At 42.8% G+C, this 19,639-nt stretch overlaps 1 protein-coding gene across 2 annotated transcripts in view; it reads left to right on the top strand.

Annotated features, from left to right (window-relative positions):
* The window catches only part of ZNF280D (zinc finger protein 280D), a 114,237-nt gene that overhangs the window by 81,910 nt on the left and 12,688 nt on the right, over nt 1–19,639 (top strand). For both annotated transcript variants that reach the window (XM_077263804.1, XM_077263803.1), the window contains 7 exons: nt 3,679–3,825; nt 3,974–4,108; nt 5,663–5,952; nt 8,358–8,498; nt 8,719–8,781; nt 9,731–9,849; nt 9,998–10,037. In XM_077263804.1, the coding sequence (XP_077119919.1) occupies nt 3,679–3,825; nt 3,974–4,108; nt 5,663–5,952; nt 8,358–8,498; nt 8,719–8,781; nt 9,731–9,849; nt 9,998–10,037 (935 nt within the window). The remainder of the gene's footprint in view (nt 1–3,678; nt 3,826–3,973; nt 4,109–5,662; nt 5,953–8,357; nt 8,499–8,718; nt 8,782–9,730; nt 9,850–9,997; nt 10,038–19,639) is intronic.

Genomic DNA, 19,639 nt, shown 5'->3' with positions numbered 1-19,639 from the left:
CTTCCTTTTCAGAGCGGACGCTTCTTTGGAGAAAAATTAGACCAGCTTATTTCCGACACTACAGGTGGGAAGAGCAAGTTCCTCCCACAACATAGGCCAAAAACTGCTTTTCAGCGCTAACAATATTTTCGCTTTCGGCCTTTTCGCAGCAGCCCATTCTGGTCCAACTCCGCAGCCTCATCCAGATCAGAACGATCTACACGCACAGACCGAGACTCCCGGACTTCATACCGGCCGAATCAGTCCTGGCGAAGAAAACCTAGACAACCCAGAACCAGAGGGTCCAGGCCTGTCAGATTCCCTTCACAATGACTCGGACTCTTCCAGTCGACACCTCCAAAGTAGGCGGACGTCTGCTTCTCTTTCAACAAGTCTGGCTTTCCGTCGTCCACGACGAATGGGTCAGAGATTTGGTGTCTTCTGGTTACAAAATAGAATTCTCCGCCTCTCCTCCAGCAAGGTTTTTCCCCTCTCGTCTCCCAAGTTCGGGGGCTCAATCTCGCGCACTTCATCGCGCCATCAAATCCCTCTGCCGAAACGGGGTCATTGTTCCGGTCCCAGAACACCAGAGATTCAGAGGTTTTTACTCAAACCTCTTCGTCGTTCCGAAAAAGGACGGAACGGTGCGCCCTATTTTGGATCTAAAGCTCCTAAACAAGTACGTAAGGGTTCGGCACTTCAGGATGGAGTCACTCCGGTCAGTCACCTCTTCATTGGAGACGGGCGAATTCCTAGCATCAGTAGACATCAAAGATGCTTATCTCCATATCCCAATTTTCCCGCCACATCAAAAGTTCCTCCTCTTCGCCATCCAAGAGGACCACTTTCAATTCACGGCCTTACCCTTCGGCCTTGCCACGGCGCCCAGGGTATTCACAAAGGTCATGGCGGCGGTCATGGCCATTCTTCACTCCCGAGGAGTGGTTGTTTTGCCATACTTGGACGATCTCCTGATAAAGGCTCCGTCTTATCAGGCCTGCGAAGCAAGCGTCCGCATTACCTTGGATTCTCTTTCGCGCCTGGGCTGGTTAATCAACTTGGACAAGTCCTCCCCCATTCCTGCCCAACGGACCTCCTTCCTAGGTATGATCCTGGACACGTCAAAGGGACTGGTCTTGCTACCTCGGTCCAAGGCCCAAGAGCTTCAGCAGGGAGTTCGGACGCTCTGTCATCCGCACCCGTGGTCCATTCCGTTTGCCATGAGGATCCTGGGGAAAATGGTGGCCGCAATAGAAGCGGTTCCTTTCGCTCAGCTCCATCTCCGCCCTTTACAACAGGCTCTGCTGGACAATTGGGACAGGAGTCCCTTATCCCTCGATCGGCCAAGTCTTCTGTCCCCACGGATCAGGCAAGCCCTCACATGGTGGACTCTAAGATCATCTATCCTCCAGGGGAGGTCTTTTCTCCCGATCCGCTGGCTGTGGTAACCACCGACGCCAGTCTCCTCGGTTGGGGAGCGGTGTTTCGCCACCACACTGCCCAGGGGATTTGGTCAATTCGGGAGTCGAGACTTCCCATAAACATTTTGGAGATTCGAGCGATCAGACTTGCTCTGAGACGCTTTCACTTCCTGCTCGCGGGTCACCCAGTTCGAATCCAATCGGACAACGTCCCCGCAGCAGGGCGGTGTTACAGGAGGTCTCCCACATTCTCCGTTGGGCCGAGGCCAACCACTCCACCATTTCCGCAGTGCACATTCCAGGCGTCGAGAACTGGGCGGCGGATTTTCTCAGCCGTCAGGGCCTCGCTTCGGGGGAGTGGGAACTCCATCCGGAGGTTTTCCAGCAGATTTGCCTTCGCTGGGGGACTCCGGACGTGGATCTGATGGCATCCAGATTGAACGCCAAAGTTCCCAACTTCATAGCACGTTCTCGGGATCCCCAGGCCATCGGAGTGGACGCACTGGTGTCCCCGTGGCGTCGGTTCCAACTCCCGTACGTGTTTCCTCCGCTTCCCTTACTGCCGAAGGTGATCCGAAAAATCAAGACGGAGGGGGTTCCGGTGATCCTTGTCGCCCCGGATTGGCCACGTCGCGCATGGTACGCGGAGCTCGTTCAACTTGTATCCGGCGTCCCCTGGCGGTTACCAGACCGTCCAGATCTGCTTCGCCAAGGGCCGATCTACCACCAGAGCTCAGGGGCCCTACGTTTAACGGCGTGGCTGTTGAAACCTGGATTCTAACTCAAGCTGGTTTCTCCCAGCAGGTCATTCCCACCATGATAAGCGCTCGCAAAGCGTCTTCCGCTTGCATCTATCACCGCACCTGGAAAACCGTCTTCTCATGGTGCAAGCTCCGAGGTCGCCCTCCGCTTGTTTTCTCAATCCCTACCATTTTGGATTATCTACAGTCCGGCCTGGATTCCGGCCTGGCGCTCAATTCCCTCAAAGGTCAGATCTCCGCGTTATCTGTGTTGTTTCAACGTAAGATCGCTGCCATCTTGCAAGTCAGGACCTTCATTCAAGGGGTCTCCCACGTGGTACCCCCCTACAGAATGCCGTTAGAGACCTGGGATCTTAATTTGGTTCTGAGCATTCTTCAGGAATCTCCATTTGAACCTCTGCAGGACGTCCCGCTAACTGTCCTTTCCTGGAAGGTTGCCTTCCTTGTGACAGTTACATCCATCAGACGGGTCTCAGAGCTGGCCGCTCTATCTTGCCGGGCCCCTTTCCTCGCCTTCCACCAGGACAAGGTAGTCCTACGCCCATCTCCGGATTTTCTCCCTAAGGTGGTTTCATCTTTTCACCTTAACGAAGATATTATTCTTCCCTCCTTCTGCCCACAGCCAAAACACAGTCGAAAAGACCCTTCACACCCTGGACGTGGTATGGGCCCTTAGGAGGTACGTTTCCAGAACTGCGCATTTCCGCAAATCGGACTCCCTCTTTGTGCTCCCGGAGGGTCACAGAAAGGGTTTAGCCGCGTCTAAGGCCACGATAGCCAGATGGATCCGTTCTGCGATTCAAGAATCCTATCGGGTCAGGGGCAGTCCTATCCCGGCGGGGATTAGAGCATACTCCACTCGGTGGATGGGTGCTTCCTGGGCCATCCGGCACCAGGCAACGGTGGAGCAGGTTTGCAAGGCCGCAAAGTGGTCGAGCCTGCATACTTTCACAAGACACTACAATGTCCACATTCAATCTTCTGCGGATGCGGCCCTTGGCAGACATATTCTGCAAGCGGCCGTCGCGCATTTATAGTCAGTTGGTACACGGAGTTTATTTGGTTGTATTGTTTCCCACCCAGGGACTGCTTTGGGACGTCCCATGGTCCTGTGTCCCCCCAATGTGGCGAAGGAGAAATAGGGGATTTTTGTGTACTCACCGTAAAATCCTTTTCTCCGAGCCACTCATTGGGGGACACAGCACCCACCCTGTTAGCCTTACGGCTCATTACCTTTGTTTCTTGACTTTCTCTGACATGTTATACTCTGTTATGTAATGTATTGTTATTAATCTCCTACTGCTTTTGCACTGAACTGGGTCTCTGGAAGCCAGCATGAGGGTGTATACTGCAGGGGAGGAGCTAACTTTTTGTCTCAACTTGGTGTCAGCCTCCTAGTGACAGCAGCATAACACCCATGGTCCTGTGTCCCCCAATGAGTGGCTCGGAGAAAAGGATTTTACGGTGAGTACACAAAAATCCCTATTTTTATTAATGATTGTCCCCTTTTCTTGTAGGTGTGCAATTACAGGTCTTCAGTTTTTGTTGATGTTGATAATCATTTTCGAAGCACCCATGAGAACACAAAATGTTTGTTATGTCCATTTTGTTTAAAAGTTATCAAGTCTGGAACGCCTTACATGCAGCATTATATGAAGCACCAGGTTAGTTACAATAATGGGATTGTCAGTATTATCATTTTCATCAGCGCAAATATTAGTGCAAATATCTGCGGTTTCAGCTTAAAACATCTATGCATGTGAACAGTGTTTGTATTCTTTTATCAAAAAATCTTTACATTCTCCATTTCAGAATAAAGGTGTTTTAAGATGTCCTAAGTGCAGATTGCAGTTTTTGACTTGTAAGGAGAAAATGGATCACAAAACTCAGCATCACAGAACATTTAAGAAGCCAAAACAACTGGAAGGTCTTCCTCCAGGAACAAAGGTGTGTTGAGACATTTTTTTTTTTTTAACCACATTACAAAATGGGTGCGCTGTGGTCACATGCAACTCCTTAGGCCTCTTTCACACTTCCGTCTTTCAGCTCCCGTCACAAGCCGTCGTTTTTTTGAGAATGCAGGATCCTGCAAAAAAAATTTGCAGGATCCTGCATTTTCCCATAGACTTGTATTAGCGACGGATTGTGACGGATGGCCATCTGTTTCATCCGACTTTCACTGGATCCTGCATAAAAAAATGGTCCGTCGGGCAGAGAAAACGTTCAGAGGAACGTTTTTTCTGCACGTCGGAAAATCGGTCAGCGACGCATCCTGCGCTGCCCGTCACTGGCTACAATAGTAGCCTATGGGCGCAGGATGCGTCGCTGCCTGTGAAAAGCAGAAATCCAGCGACAGGTCCCGCCTTTTCAAAGAGAGAATGCGTGGAAGAATTTCCCGTCTGGGAAATTCTTTCGCTCGCTCTCTTTCTCTTTTTACTATTGATTCTGCCTAGGCAGCATCAGTAGTAACAAGATATAATGTTAAAAATAATTTAAAAAATCGCAATATTCTCACCTACCGGCGTTCCCGTGCAGCGTCACCGATGCTCCCGGCAGCTAGCGTTACTTCCTAGTAATGCATTGTGAAATCTCGCGGGAAGTCGTGGTCTCGCGAGACCGCGATTTCTCGCGAGATTTCGCAATGTATTACTAGGAACGCTAGCTGCCGGAAGCATCGCTGCGCGGGAACGCCGGTGGGTTTGAAGACTGCAAATTTTTTTTTTTTTTTAACCTGGTGTGTGTTGTGTATGTGTTTTCGCAGCGGAAAACCGCTGCAAAGACGCATACACAACAAGTGCACATAGCCTTGACGGGTCCGTCAGAAAGACTGGCCCAGTGCACACGTTTTCCACAATCTGCACAGGATCAGTCATTTCAACGTCTTGACGGATCCTGTGCAGATTTGGAAGGCGGAAGCGTGAAAGAAGCCTTAAACACTTTTTTTTTTTCATCACACTTGTTTACTAAATTATTATTTATTTATATAGCACCATTAATTCCATGGTGCTGTACATGAGAAAGGGGTTACATACAGAGTTATAGATATCGTGTACAGTAAACAAATTTACAATGACCGACTGTTACAGAGGAGAGAGGACCCTGTCCTTGCGGACTTAAAATGCTTTTAATTTTGAGCATTGTATTGTAAGCTTTTTTTTTTTTTTTTTCCTATCTGATGAACTTGTCTACACTGGTAGAAATAACAGAAATTTTGTATTGGAATTAATGAGAATTATGGAAAAGTGCAATAATTAAAAACTTTAGTATTTTACGTGGGAGAGAGAAATCTGTGGCCATCTCTCTATTGAAGTGATTTTTGGCACCTGTCATTTAGGAATTCACTCGGAGTTTAATTTACTTGACTCTGCTTTTATTAACCTTCTGCAATTTCTTATTGTAATTTCAAAATAAATACTTGACAACACTTTAAAACTTTTTGTAAAAGTAAGGCTAATTAATATATACATCAAATATCTATTTTTTTTCTTTTTATAACTTCAGGTCACCATTCGGGCATCTGTTGGAGTATCTTCAAATCAAGTTTCTTCTCCCACGCCCTCTATTTCCAGAAATCTACCAGCAACTCCACCCCACCCCCCTCCTCAGCTGCCTCATTACACGCTACCCCAATCTCCTCCAGTAATGAAAACTATGGGCCCTGTCAAAAATCGGAATTTAACAGCTAAAAAAATTACACATCCTATAAAAATCAAGCCTCCTGCAAAAAAGCCTGCATCTGTGAACACTTCAAGAAAAACTAAAATAATTAATACAGCTTTGCAAAGCATAAGGTACATTTCATTCAGCATGGTGTCAAAAACAAATGTTTTATGATAATAGTGTTATAGTATCCCAGAAACTATTTTCACGGCAAATAATTCAATAGAAATCCATAATTTAATTAACTGATAAATGGTAATTTTCATTACAAGAACAGGTGTTACAGATGCAAATCCTGATGGAAACTTGATCTGTTCTCTTGGATTTTTTGGGGGGGTTGTTGTTAAACTCTGTAGTTACAAATTATTTTATAACGCACAAGAAATCTGCAGTTCATCAGTGGAAGCCCGGACTAAGCCACATATCACTGCGAAGATCGATTGGTCGTTTTTTTTTTATCTGAAATTAATGGTTTCAATTTTATTTTTCAGGGACATTTTTACTTTTCTGAAAATACCCTACTGGTTTTACATAGAGCTGTGCAGTGGTAAAACTTAAGATAATTGGCCAATAACGGAAAACAACAAATTTGGCAGCAACTTTTTTCTTTCTCACAAACTAAAAAAAAAATGGTTTACAGACATGACAGAGAGAAGCAGGGCTGTGGAGTCGGTAAGCCAAACCTCCGACTCCTCAATTTCCATGACTCCGACTCCACCAAAAAGGGCTCCAACTCCACGACTCTGACTCTACAGCCCTGAAAGGGCTGTGAAGTCGGTAAGTCAAACCTCTGACTCCAACTCCTCAATTTTGATGTCTCCGACTCCACCAAAATGGGCTCAGACTCCACTACTCTGACTCCGACTCCACAGCACTGCAGAGAAGGACATGTGAATCTGTAATTAAATCATTTCCCACTGTATTTGTGTTAAGCATTTAGTATAAGTAGTAAGTACTTTGGTCTGCAGATTTCACAATACATGCTGCACACATCATTAACCCTTTAACGATGGAGAAAGTTTTCAACTTCCTGACCATGCCAATTTTTTTCATTTCTGACCAGTCACTTTATGTAGTTCTGAGACTGTAATTTTTTTTATTTTTTTTGTGAGATATTCTACTTCAAGCTAATGGTAAATTATTAGTGAAAATATCAGAATTTTGGCAAAAAAAAGAAATAACTTTTTCCAAATTTAAAACGTTTAATTTTTACGCCCTTAAACCAAAGTTATATCACATAAAACAAATAACATTTCCCACATGTTTACTTTACATCAGCTCAATATTTTGAAGCATATTTTTTGTTAGGAAATTAGAAGAGTTAAAATTTTGATCAGCAACTTCTCATTTTTCCAACAAAAATTACAAAACTATTTTTTTGAGGGACCACATCAAATTAGAAGTGATTGATTGGCATATATGACAGAAAATACCCCAATGTGACACCATTTTAAAAACTGTACCCCTCCAAGTGCTCAAAACTATATTGTAGAAGTTTATTAACCCTTCAGTTGCGTCACAAGAAAGAAAGGAAGGGAAAAATGAACATTTTACTTTTTTCCACAAAAACGTTCCTTTGGCTGCAAATTTTGCATTTTCACAAGGGTAACTGGAGAAAATGGACCATACAATTTGTTGTGCAATCTCTCCTGAGTACACCAATACCCCAAAATTGTGTGGGGAAAGCATCTATTTGGGCACACAAGCCATTTTGGCTTGAATAGGTTGCAGATTCCATGTCACACTTGAAGAACCCTTGACATGCAGAAACCCCCACAAGTTACCCCATTTTGGAAACTACACCTCTTGAGGAATTCATCTAAGGGAGTAGTGAGTGTTTTGAGACCCAGTCCAAAGCTCAGAAAGGAAGGAATGCCATATTAGAATGTCGATTATGTCAGATTACCTGAGCCCATAAGGTGCCAGAGCCCCTAAGGTGCCAGAACAGCAGACACCCTTCCCACCCCACCATAAGTAAACCCATTTTACAAACTGCACCTCTCAATTAGCTCTCTGCACCCCTAGATGAATTATCGCTCTGCACCAGAATCCCAGCGCTTGCAGGACCCTGGAGATCCCTAGCACTGCAAGACCTGCGACCATAGAAAAACGTCGACTCTGCACAAAGCCCATCAAGTGCCGACGTCGGTGGTCGGGAATCTGACAAATAGATCTTATACCTGTGGAGACTAGTGTACTTACTTTGATATTACAGGTCAGATTGGCTGTATAATGCTAAAATTAAAACAACCCTTACAAGTCATGGTGTAATGGTACACAAAATGTGATTTTAGTATGAGGTAGGGATACTGTCAAGAAGGATTTTATGTCCATTTAAAGTAATAACTGCAACAGCCTCATAAGGTCTAGGAGATCTATTTAATAAAGTATACACTTCCTATTGTGAAATCTGGTGATCTATCCAATCACTGATTATTATTCACACAATACACATGAATTCTGTGGTTCACTAAACAATTAAATACTGCGCTTTAGAACTAGATTTTCTTTTTTCTATTTTTTGTCCCGACTATAGGGTTATTCCAGGAATACATAAATGCATTGAGTGTCACCGTCAAGTGGTAGATTTTGAAGGTCATTTTCACACATATGTGCACTGCAGCAAATGCAAGTTCAGTACCAGCTGTAATAAAGCGTATACGAGCCATGTGCTGAGGTAAGTGAGGAGGTAGATATTTCAGAACCAAACGCTTCATTTCCTTTGCATGTTTTTCAGTATTTAAAATGTATCAAAGCTGGGATACTTCAAGTACCCTGCAGTAAAATGGGCATATGAGACGTTTTCTTATAGAATAATAGAGACATTAGTAAAATACAAACTTTACAATCTGGGTTTCACAGGCATTAAAACAAATGAATCTTTTCTTCACATGTAGGTGTCACGGCAGGAATTCCAGCAAACGTTCCAAGGTCACTAAGAAGAGCCCCATTGACAAAAGGTATTCTACCAATTGGAAGTCAACATTTTTGTCTATTTTGCCCAGTCTTCCTTTTTAAATTATTTTATGCCTATATGACTTGAAACAGAAAAGAATAATAAAATCAGAGTTATCCACCCAGTGCATGCCCAGCACTGCCGCTATGTCTTTGACAGGCAGCAGCGATGGTATCATGACGGCAACACATGTGCACGCTGCAGCCAATCACTGGGCTCATCACTAGAGTTGAGCGAATTTGTTCGGATTCGGTTGACGAAACTGAATTTGCCATATTCGTGCCATATTGGTACCCGTATTCGTGCTGAATTTATGTTTGATGATTGTTTCCAAACATTTTCGGTAATTTCTTCTCCCATTGACTTTAATGATCGATGAATATTGCAAAAACAATATTCGCTGCCGATCGTAGTCGGAACCGAATCCGAACAAATTTGCTCAACTCTACTCATCACTAAGCCATTAAGTATAAAATATTTCAAATTGAATACCCCTTTTCAGACATTGTATATCTTTGAAAATTTGTTTTGTTTCTCAGATTTAATTTATTAACTGTTGCTTTCCATAAAGTGAATGTCCATTTAAAAAAAAAAAAAAAAAACACACATTGTACAACCTACAAAGATGTGGTGTTGCAGGCACACTGATGGCATACCGATTCAAAACACTGACACCAGTATTGGTTTTATACGGATGTGTGAAGGGAGCCTTGCTTGTAATCTGTGTTGAATATCCTTGTAATATAACATTTATCACTTATCCTTTAGATTGGAGATAAATGTTTGAGGGGAAAACCTCACACTCTACTACAAAATTGTTCTTAGGTCCAAAAATTGCAAAGTTGGATGTACATTGTAAGGCTATTCTGACATATGGATATGAAGATGAATTGTTTACATGCATAGTTTTATCTTTTTAGAAGTCTTAACTACTCCTATTTTTGCTTTATTAGGCGTATAACTGTGGTGTGCCTGAACTGTGATTTCATGACTGACGTTTCTGGTTTAGATGACATGGCCAAACATTTGAGTGAAAATCCCGCTCATTCATGTCAAGTGGTCACAGAAAATGGTAAGAGCAGAATGTCCTCTCTGTCTTATTTATCGTTCTATTTCTTTTCTCATCCATCACTATTAATTTTAATCATTAGTATTGTAAACGGTGACATTTTTTATTTTCAAAGTGAATTCATGTTTTTGTTTTTTTCTTTTGATCTCAGTTTCCATATTATCCTCAACTCATCAAGGAGACATGTCTATGTAAGTTAGACTTTTATTTACTGCCCTCAAAGTGCTATAAGATTAGTGTTTGGCTTCAAGGCATAGAATAAACGCCCACATTTATCAAAAGTGGCATCATTTTAGTTCATTGCTACGTTGAAGCCTGACTACTTTATTGACTTATAGATGTGACACGAAGTTCCCTGCTTTGATAAAACTGCCACACTCACTGCTTACTCTTCTGCCATTAACCGGCTAAAATGATGCCACTTTTTCTATTATAAGCCAGGGAATTTTTGTGTCTTTTTGAAAAGTTATATTTCATAAATGTGCATAAATCCTTAGTTGTTATAGCTGAAATGAAAAGTGGATGAGGCTTAATGGTTTGCTGACATGCATGGCACAAATGGCTCTAAATTTAGCAAGTTGGTTAATAAATGTCACACAGCAGATGAGACATAATTTTGGAGTAAAATGCTGCAAGAAGAATGCATTGATAAATGTGGGCCATAGTTTTGCTTAGCATAGTGCTTACCTTGTTTGAATTTTAAGATCTGTTTCCATATTGTCATGCTCCATGAAAGTCTCTCAAATATGATTGTATGTTAAAGGTTTTTTCGCAGTCACTTGTATAGCTCCTATCCTGTGATATCCTGTATAATTAATAGGAGCCCTCTGCCATTTGTTCAGCCTCACTAGATGGTGTTGGGAAGATCAATTTAACGTCATTCTACCATATCAATTATTAACCTTTTATTTTACGCTAAGGCAATTGGGCTAAAATGTGTCATTAGTCAAAGTCCCCATCCATTTTTTTTCCAAGTTTCACTGTGGCCATTAAGTGTAGTATTGGACTATTCCTTCTTGCTCTGTAGGGATCACCGTTCAGAAGTCAACTCCTTATTCTCACCAACTCGATTACAATGAAAATGTAGATTGGAGTGTTGGAGCCCCCCAGGGTGCAGTGCTGTCGCCCTTCCTCTTCACATTGTATACAGCTGACTTTCAGTATAAATCAGATTTGTCACCTCCAAAAATTCTCAGATGACTCAGTGATTGTAGGGGGCATTGTGGGGGGCCGGGGGGAGGAGGAATATAGAAGGGTGGTTTCTGACTTTGTGGATTGGTGCCGGACTAACTGTCTAGAACTAAATGTAAAGAAAACCAAGGAGTTGGTGGTAAGTTATAGAAAGAAAAAGGAGGATTACTTACCGATTAATATTGCTTTCCAGGAGGTGGAGATTGTTGAGAGCTACAAATATTTGGGTGTTCACCTTGACAGTAAACTCGATTGGAGGGGGGTTATACAGAAAAGGTTTACAAGAAGGGAATGAGCAGATTGTACTTTCTTCGGAAGCTCAGGTCGTTCAATGTGTGCAGTAAAATCCTGGAAATGTTCTACCAGTCTGTTGTGGCAAGCACCATTTTTTTTGCTATCATATGCTGGGGCAGTAGTTAGCGAGTATCTGACGCTAATAAGCTCAACAAACTTATCAAGAAGGCAAGCGCGGCTGTTGGCCTCCATCTGGACTCTTTTGAGGAGGTATTGGAGGATAGGATTCAGAAGAAATGTAGGGCTATAATGATCAATAATACACACCCACTATACAAGCTGTTCTTGAAGCAGAAGAGCACATTCAGCAGCTGCCTAATCCTACTAAGGTGTAAGGCCTGTCCCACACGTCCAGATAATTCCGGTACCGGAGTTATCCATGTCCGTGAGCTCACGTGGCACATCAGTGTGGCATACGTGCGGCAGCCGTGTGCCGCCCGTGTGCCGACTGGGTACCACACGGACCGTGCAGGAGACAGCGCTACAGCAAGCGCTGTCCCCTGCTTTGGGTGCTGAAGCCGACATTCATTTCTTCTCTCCAGCAGCGTTCGCTGGAGAGAAGAAATTAAAAATCATTGTATTTTGGGGTTTTTTTGCGGTAGAAATAAAGATCTTTGTTCCCCTCCCACCCCCCGTGCGCCCGACCGCTGGAAAGAAAATACTCACCCGGCTCCCTCGAAGCATCCTCTCCGCGCCGCAGCTTCTCCTATATGAGCGGTCACGTGGTGCCGCCCATTACAGTGATCAATATGCGGCTCCACCTCCCATAGGGGTGGAGCCGCATATTCATGACTAATGGGCGGCACCACGTGACCTCTCATACAGGAGAAGCTGCGGCGCGGAGAGGACGCTTCGAGGGAGCCGGGTGAGTATTTTCTTTCCAGCGGTCTGGCGCACAGGGAGTGGGGGGGGGGGGAAAACAAAGATCTTTATTTCTACCGTAAAAAAAACAAAATACAATGATTTTTCATTTCTTCTCTCCAGCGAACGCTGCTGGAGAAAAGAAATGAATGGGGGCTTCAGCACCACGCTGGGGGGGACAGCGCTTACTGGAACGCTGTCTCCTGCACGGCACACGGACGGCACACGGACAGCATCCGTGTGCAGTACGTGTTTTACACGGACCCATTGACTTTAATGGGTCCGTGTGATCCGTGCGCTCCCACAAACACTTGACATGTCTCCGTGTTTTGCACGCGGACACACGGTCCGCGAAAACACACTGACATGTGCAGAGACACATTGATTTTAATGTGTCTACGTGTGTCAGTGTCTCCGGTACGTGAGGAAACTGACACCTCACGTACTGGAATCACTGACGTGTGAAACCGGCCTAAGAAGGAGAAATTCAGGAAATCGTTTGCACCTACTGCTATGGGGATGTAGAATAATTTCCTACGGGTGGTAGACAACAATGACTGATTGTTGGTGTACTAATGTCAATTAGTAGTGATATTTATATACCTCAACTACCCACATTTATTTGTTATGTAATGTTGGTATACTTGTACAAGATTTGTTTCCTAATATTTTATGTACTGCTGTTTGTATTGCTGCTGTAATACCGTAATTTCCCCCGGGATCAATAAATTGTATCATATCGTATTACAAACAGAGTGATCTACAGTATTTCACGTTTATTTCTGTTAATCTTGATGATTATGGCTTACTTCCAATGAAAACCCAAAGGTCATTATCTCAGTAAATTAGAATACTTTATAACACCAGCTTGAAAAATTATTGTAAAATGCGAAGTGTTGGCCTACTGAAATGCATGTTAAGTAAATGTGCTCAATACTTGGTCGGGTCTCCTTTTGCATCAATTACTGCATCAATACAGTGTGGCATGGAGGCGATTAGCTTGTGGCACTGCTGAGGTGTTATGGAAGCCCAGGTTGCTTTGATAGCCGCCTTCAGTTTGTCTGCGTTGTTGGGTCTGGTGTCTCTCATCTTCCTCTTGACAATACCCATAGATTCTCTGATACTGTTGTTTTTACACCAGGTATAGGTACTTTTGGCAGTGTGGACAGGTGCCAAATCCTGCTGGAGAATGAAATTTCCATCTCCAAAAAGCTTGTTGGCAGAGGGAAGCATGAAGTGCTCTAAAATTTCCTGGTAGATGGTTGCGCTTACTTTGGTCTTGATAAAACACAGTGGACCCACACCAGCAGATGACATGGCTTCCCAAACCATCAGTGATTGTGGAAACTTCACACTAGACCTCAAGCAGCTTGGATTTTGTGTCTCCCCACTCTTCCTCCAGACTCTGGGACCTTGATTTCCAAATTAAATGCAAAATTTACTTTCCTTTTGGAATATGTCAATGACTGCCGTCTGGACATCTGTCAAGTCAGCAGTCTTGCCCATGATTGTGGAGCCTTACTGAAACCATCCTTTCAAGACCGCGGTTATCCCGGTTGCTTGTGCACCTTTTTCTACCACACTTTTTCCTTCCACTCCACTTTCTATTAATATGTTTTGGATACAGCACTCTGTGAACAGCCAGCTTCATTAGCAATGACCTTTTGTGACTTACATTCCTTGTGGAGTGTGTCTATGGCTGCCTTCTGGGAATCTCTCAAGTCAGCAGTCTTCCCCGTGATTGTGGAGCCTAATGAAACCGACTAAAGGACCTTTTTAAACCATTAGTAAGCCTTTGCAGGTGTTCTTTCTTAATTATTCTAATTTACTGAAATAATGACTTTTGGATTTTCATTGGCAGTAAGCCATAATCATCAACATTAACAGAAATAAACACTTGAAATGGTCATTCTGTTTGTAATGGCTCTATATAATATGAGATTCGCTTTTTGTGTTGAAGAACTGAAATTTACTTTTTGATGATCTAATTTTGTGAGAAGCACAGGATATAAGGTCATAAAGTAAATTAAGATACCACTCATTGCAGTTTACAGGGAACAAATATATTTCCGGAAATAGGACCTCCAGCGTTTCACAGAATACCGTGGGCCAAGGAGTGTTAGCAAAAGCCAGAATACAAAGGATAAATCCATTAAAATAGTGATCACATCAGAAAAAAATACTCCTAAGCGTTTATGGTGCGTATTGCACCCTTAATCAGTGACTTCTTCTATATCATTAAAATAACATAAGTACTAATAGGCGTCTTTTAATAGTGTGCAATAAAATTAATATTTGTAAAAAAAACAAATAAAGTTACATCTCTTGTTACATCACTTTCCGCAAAAACAAGTCCTTGCACAGCTCCATCGATAGAAAATTGTAAAAATCATTTAGCACAAAATATGGTGACAAACTAAAAATTTAAACCTTTCATGTTCTAAAAGTAGTAAGACCTACAGTATACTAATATAGTATCCTGAAAATGACCTGCAAAATTAAGTTTAAGTATGCATATTCTGTCCTCTGAAAAATATTCTGGGAATAACCCTTAGTGTGCGTGTCCACGGTCCGTAATCACGGCGCTTTGGACGGAGCGTAAAACCCACGCCGCCCCCTTTTGTACGCGCTGTGATTCCGGATGTGTTCATTACACACATCCGGAATCTCTGCACCCCATACATAGGGCCCTGTGATTTACCTTGCGGCGACTGAGCGTCGCCGCAAGGTAAACAGACATGCTGCCATCTAAAAAGACGCGCCGCATGTCCGTAAACGCAGGGCCGTCGGATGCGTGTTCGCACGCATAGGGGAGACGGGATTTCATAAAATCCCCTCCACTATGCTGTAACATCTGAATGCTGCAGGTTGAACGCTGTGGTTGTATGCAGCGTTCAATCCGCAGCTAATCCGGATGTAATACTGAACGTGGACACATACCCTTATTGTTAATACACAGACTAAGCCCACTATAATGTACCTTTTATGCTTTTTTTTTTTTTTTTTTTTTTTAAATCTTGCTGTTCATTCTGCATTACATGGCATAGTGGTCAGTCCTTTTATCTGCTAAAACTAAATTTACCAACAGCACTTGCTTTTCCTTTGTGCTGCACCCCCAACCCCTCTCTCCCCGACTAGCCCCACTTATCCAGAGTTATCATCAAGCTAATGTAAGTAGAATTCACATTAGGCATCTGTGCGCTCCTTGCTCCGATACCGTACCCAGCCTGAACAATTTCATTTTCTACAAGATACATCACTATATCTGCATTGTGGTTTGGCATCATTAGCTGGTTCTAACAGAACTCTCCTACACACTCCTGCACAACGGCAGTGCAGAGCTGTTTTTGTTGCCTGTTGCTAGCATATCAATTTTGATAAACTGCAAATTCTGTTTTATGGATGCAATAATAGACCAGCATTTGCAGTTTTGCATCATTGGTCTCTTTGCAGTAAGCAACAAACACAGATCTTATCTCTGCCTAGGTGTACTCTCCTGTAGTATATCTTCTCAACCCCTTTAAGCACAGTCCCATCTTGCAGTAAATTCCTCCTCTCAGCCATCTGCTGCAGTGTATCCCTCCTCACAGAGCCCCTGCTGCAGCATATCTCTCTTCTCAGACCCCTTTATACAGCCCTAGGTACTGCTCCTTCCTGGTATGAGCTCTCTGCACTGTAAAAAAAAAAAAAACACTTCATTTCCGTGACATCATCTGTCATTGTAGAACAGTTATGTTGGCAGGATGCCATGGCGCGAGACCTGTCAATTACCTCTACCAGAGCTGAGTAGAGTTGGACAAGGGTGGAACTGGACTAGTCTGGTCTCCTGCTGAATCGTTAAAATATATTTTTTCTGAGAAAATAGACCATGATGCAATCGTGCAGCAGGATATGATTCATCTTTTTCACTAGTTGAGATGATTAAGGCAGAAACGTAACAAAATAGCCTAGTATGCTTAATATCACAGAAGTGAACATTGTCATGAATCATTTAGTACATGATAAATAACCCTACAAGACAGGTGTGGTGGCTACATGCAGCGGCTCAGCACATAACAACTGACTTCACTGCTGCAGTCATTAATAGAATATTTTGCTAGGTATTTCTTAAAGCAAGAAAGATCATTGTTAAATGTTAAGGGTATGTGCACACGTCCGGATTTCTTGCAGAAATTTCCTGAAGAAAACCGGAAATTTTCTGCAAGAAATCCACTTTTTTTTTTTTCGCGTTTTTTTTAGCATTCTGCAAGCGTAATTAGCTTGCAGAATGCTAAAGTTTTCCAAGCGATCTGTAGCATCGCTTGGAAAACTGACTGACAAGTTGGTCATACTTGTCAAACATACTGTTTGAAAAGTGTGACCAACTTTTTACTATAGATGCTGCTTATGCAGCATCTATAGTAAAAGATAGAATGTTTAAAAAAAAAAAAAAATGGTTATACTCACCCTCTGCAGACAGCCGATCTCAGCGGGGTCCGTTCCTATAGATGCCGGTGTGGTTCAGGACCTTCGATGACGTCGCGGCTTGTGATTGGTCGCGTGAGTCACATGAGCGGTCACGCGACCAATCACAAGACAGCGACGTCATCACAGGTCCTGAACCACACTATCTATTGCGGCTGGGTGTCAGTACCAGGTGTCAGCTGTGATAATCAGCTAAGTGCCCGGAGCGGTCACAGACCAGCTCTGCCCTCAACTATTGTATCCTCACCCATCCCTTGTAGATTTTGAGCCCTGGCGGGCAGGGTCCTCTCCCTTCCTGTACCAGTTGATGACTTGTATTGTTTAAGGTTATTGTACTTGTTTTTTATGTATACCCCTCCTCACATGTAAAGCACCATGGAATTAATGACGCTATAATGTAATAATGTATCTGACATAAAAAAACACTATCCTCGTTAACTGGACACCCCCTTCTTTCCAGAGCCATAACTTTTTTTATTCTTCCATCAATATGGCCATGTGAGAGCTAATTTTTTTTGCGGGACGAGTTGTACTTTTGAACGATACCATTGGTTTTACCAGAAAACGGGAAAAAAAATTACAAGTGCGGTGAAATTGCAAAAAAATGCAATCCCACACTTATTTGTTTGGCTTTTTTGCTAGGTTCGCTAAATGCTAAAACTGACCTGCTATTACGATTATCCAGGTCATTACGAGTTCATAGACACCAAATATGTCTAGGTTCTTTTTTTTATGTAAGTGGTAAAAAAAAAATTCCAAAGTTTTCTTTAAAAAAAAAAAAAATTGCGCCATTTTCCGAGACCCATAGCGTCTCTATTTTTTTGTGATCTCGGATTGGGTGAGGGCTTATTTTTTGCATGCCAAGGTGACGGTATTAATAATACCATTGTGCAGCTATAATCTTTTGATTGCCTGTTTTTAATGCAACGTTACGGCGACCAAAAAAACGTAATTCTGGCGTTTTGTTTTTCTCGCCATGACATTTAGCGATCGGGTTAATCCCCTTTATTTTATTTTTTTTTATTTTTTTAATTGATCGATCAGGCGATTCTGAACTTGGCGATACCAAATATGTGTAGGGGATGATTTTATTTTTGTTTTATTTTGAATGGGACGAAAGGGGGGTGATTTGGCTATTGCAGGACATGTTAGCTGTTCAAAACTGCTGACAAGTCCCAGCTTTGAGGTGGGCTCACCGCAGGAGCCCATATCAAAGCAGAGGATACTGACAACGGATGTACTATCCCGTACGATGTCAGTAAGGCGTTAAAGGTAGGTTAATTTTAACATTGAGAGATAGAATATCAAAAATAAAATCCAGAAAATCACATTGTATAAATTATATAAATTTATTTGCATTTTGCACTGAGAAATAAGTATTTGATCCCCTACCAACCATTAAGAGTTCTGGCTCCTACAGACCAGTTTGACGCTCGTAATCAACTCATTACCTGCACTAAAGACAGCTTGTCTTACATAGTCACCTTTTATAAAAGACTCCATTAATCAGTCAGACTCTAACCTCTACAACATGGCCAATATCAAAGAGCTTTATAAGGCTATGTGCAGATTCGTGTATGGATTTTTCTGCACCGTTTTTGCAAAATCCGCAGGTAATGCGCACTGCGGATTACCTGCGGTTTTTGTGCGGATTCCACCTGCGACTTTACACCTGCGCATTCCTATTGAGGTGCAGGTGTAAACCGCTGCAGAAACCGCACAAAGAATTGACATGCTGTGGAAAATACAACGCAGCGTTTCTGCAGGGTATTTTCCGCACCATGGGCACTGCGGATTTGGTTTTCCATACGTTTACCTGGTACTGTACAACGCATGGAAAACTGCGGATCCGCAGCAAAATCCGCAACGTGTGCACATACCCCAAGGATGTCAGGGACAAGATCATAGACCTGCACAAAGCTGGAATGGGCTACAAAACCATAAGTAAGACGCTGGGAGAGGAGGAGACAACTGTTGGTGCAATAGTAAGAAAACGAAAGAAATACAAAATGACTGTCAATCAACATCGATCTGGGGCACCATGCAAAATCTCACCTCGTGGGGTATCCTTAAAGGGAACCTGTCACCTGAATTTGGCGGGACCACTTTTGGGTCATATGGGCGGGGTTTTCGGGTGTTTGATTCACCCTTTCCTTACCCGCTGGCTGCATGCTGGCCACAATATTGGATTGAAGTTCATTCTCTGTCCTCCGGAGTACATGCCTGCGCAAGGTCTTCAGACCTTAATCCCATAGAAAACTTATGGAGGGAGTTGAAGCTCAGAGTTGCCAAGCGACAGCCTCAAAATCTTAATGATTTAGAGTTGATCTGCAAAGAGGAGTGGACCAAAATTCCTCCTGACCTCATCATCAACTACAAAAAACATCTGACTGCTGTGCTTGCCAACAAGGGTTTTGACACCAAGTATTAAGTCTTGTTTGCCAGAGGGATCAAATACTAATTTCTCACTGCAAAATGTAAATAAATTTATAGAATTTATACAATGTGATTTTCTGGATTTTATTTTTGATATGGTCTTTCAATGTTAAAGTTAACCTACCCTTAAAATTATAGACTGTTCATGTCTTTTGTCAGTGGGCAAACTTACAAAATCAGCAAGGTATCAAATACTTATGTTCTCCACTGTATATATGAGTCACAACTGAAATAATTTGAGCATTCACCCGGTCCTTGCTAATGTGTTACTTTTATTCCATAGTAAGAGATGAAATCAAAAATATCTTAAAATGCAGGTGGCAGGGGAGTTATGCAGGTGAAAGAGCCTGACGGACCAATTCTTTCAGTTCTTGTGACTCGTATATATGTCCCAATGTACTGTTCATGCACAATATGACTGCATCCAATTGCTAGTTCGGTTGTGTTTACAGTACCTGACTATTGACAAGGAGGACAGTGATTGGCTGCATATAGAAGGCATAAGCGGTATAATTTATTCATTAAAAACAAAGCACACAGGACCTCC

Source organism: Ranitomeya variabilis, chromosome 5 (assembly GCF_051348905.1).
Source record: "Ranitomeya variabilis isolate aRanVar5 chromosome 5, aRanVar5.hap1, whole genome shotgun sequence".
Taxonomy (NCBI): domain Eukaryota; kingdom Metazoa; phylum Chordata; class Amphibia; order Anura; family Dendrobatidae; genus Ranitomeya; species Ranitomeya variabilis.
The sequence above is the reverse complement of the archived record's forward strand: the minus strand, read 5'-3'. Positions and strand labels throughout refer to the sequence as shown.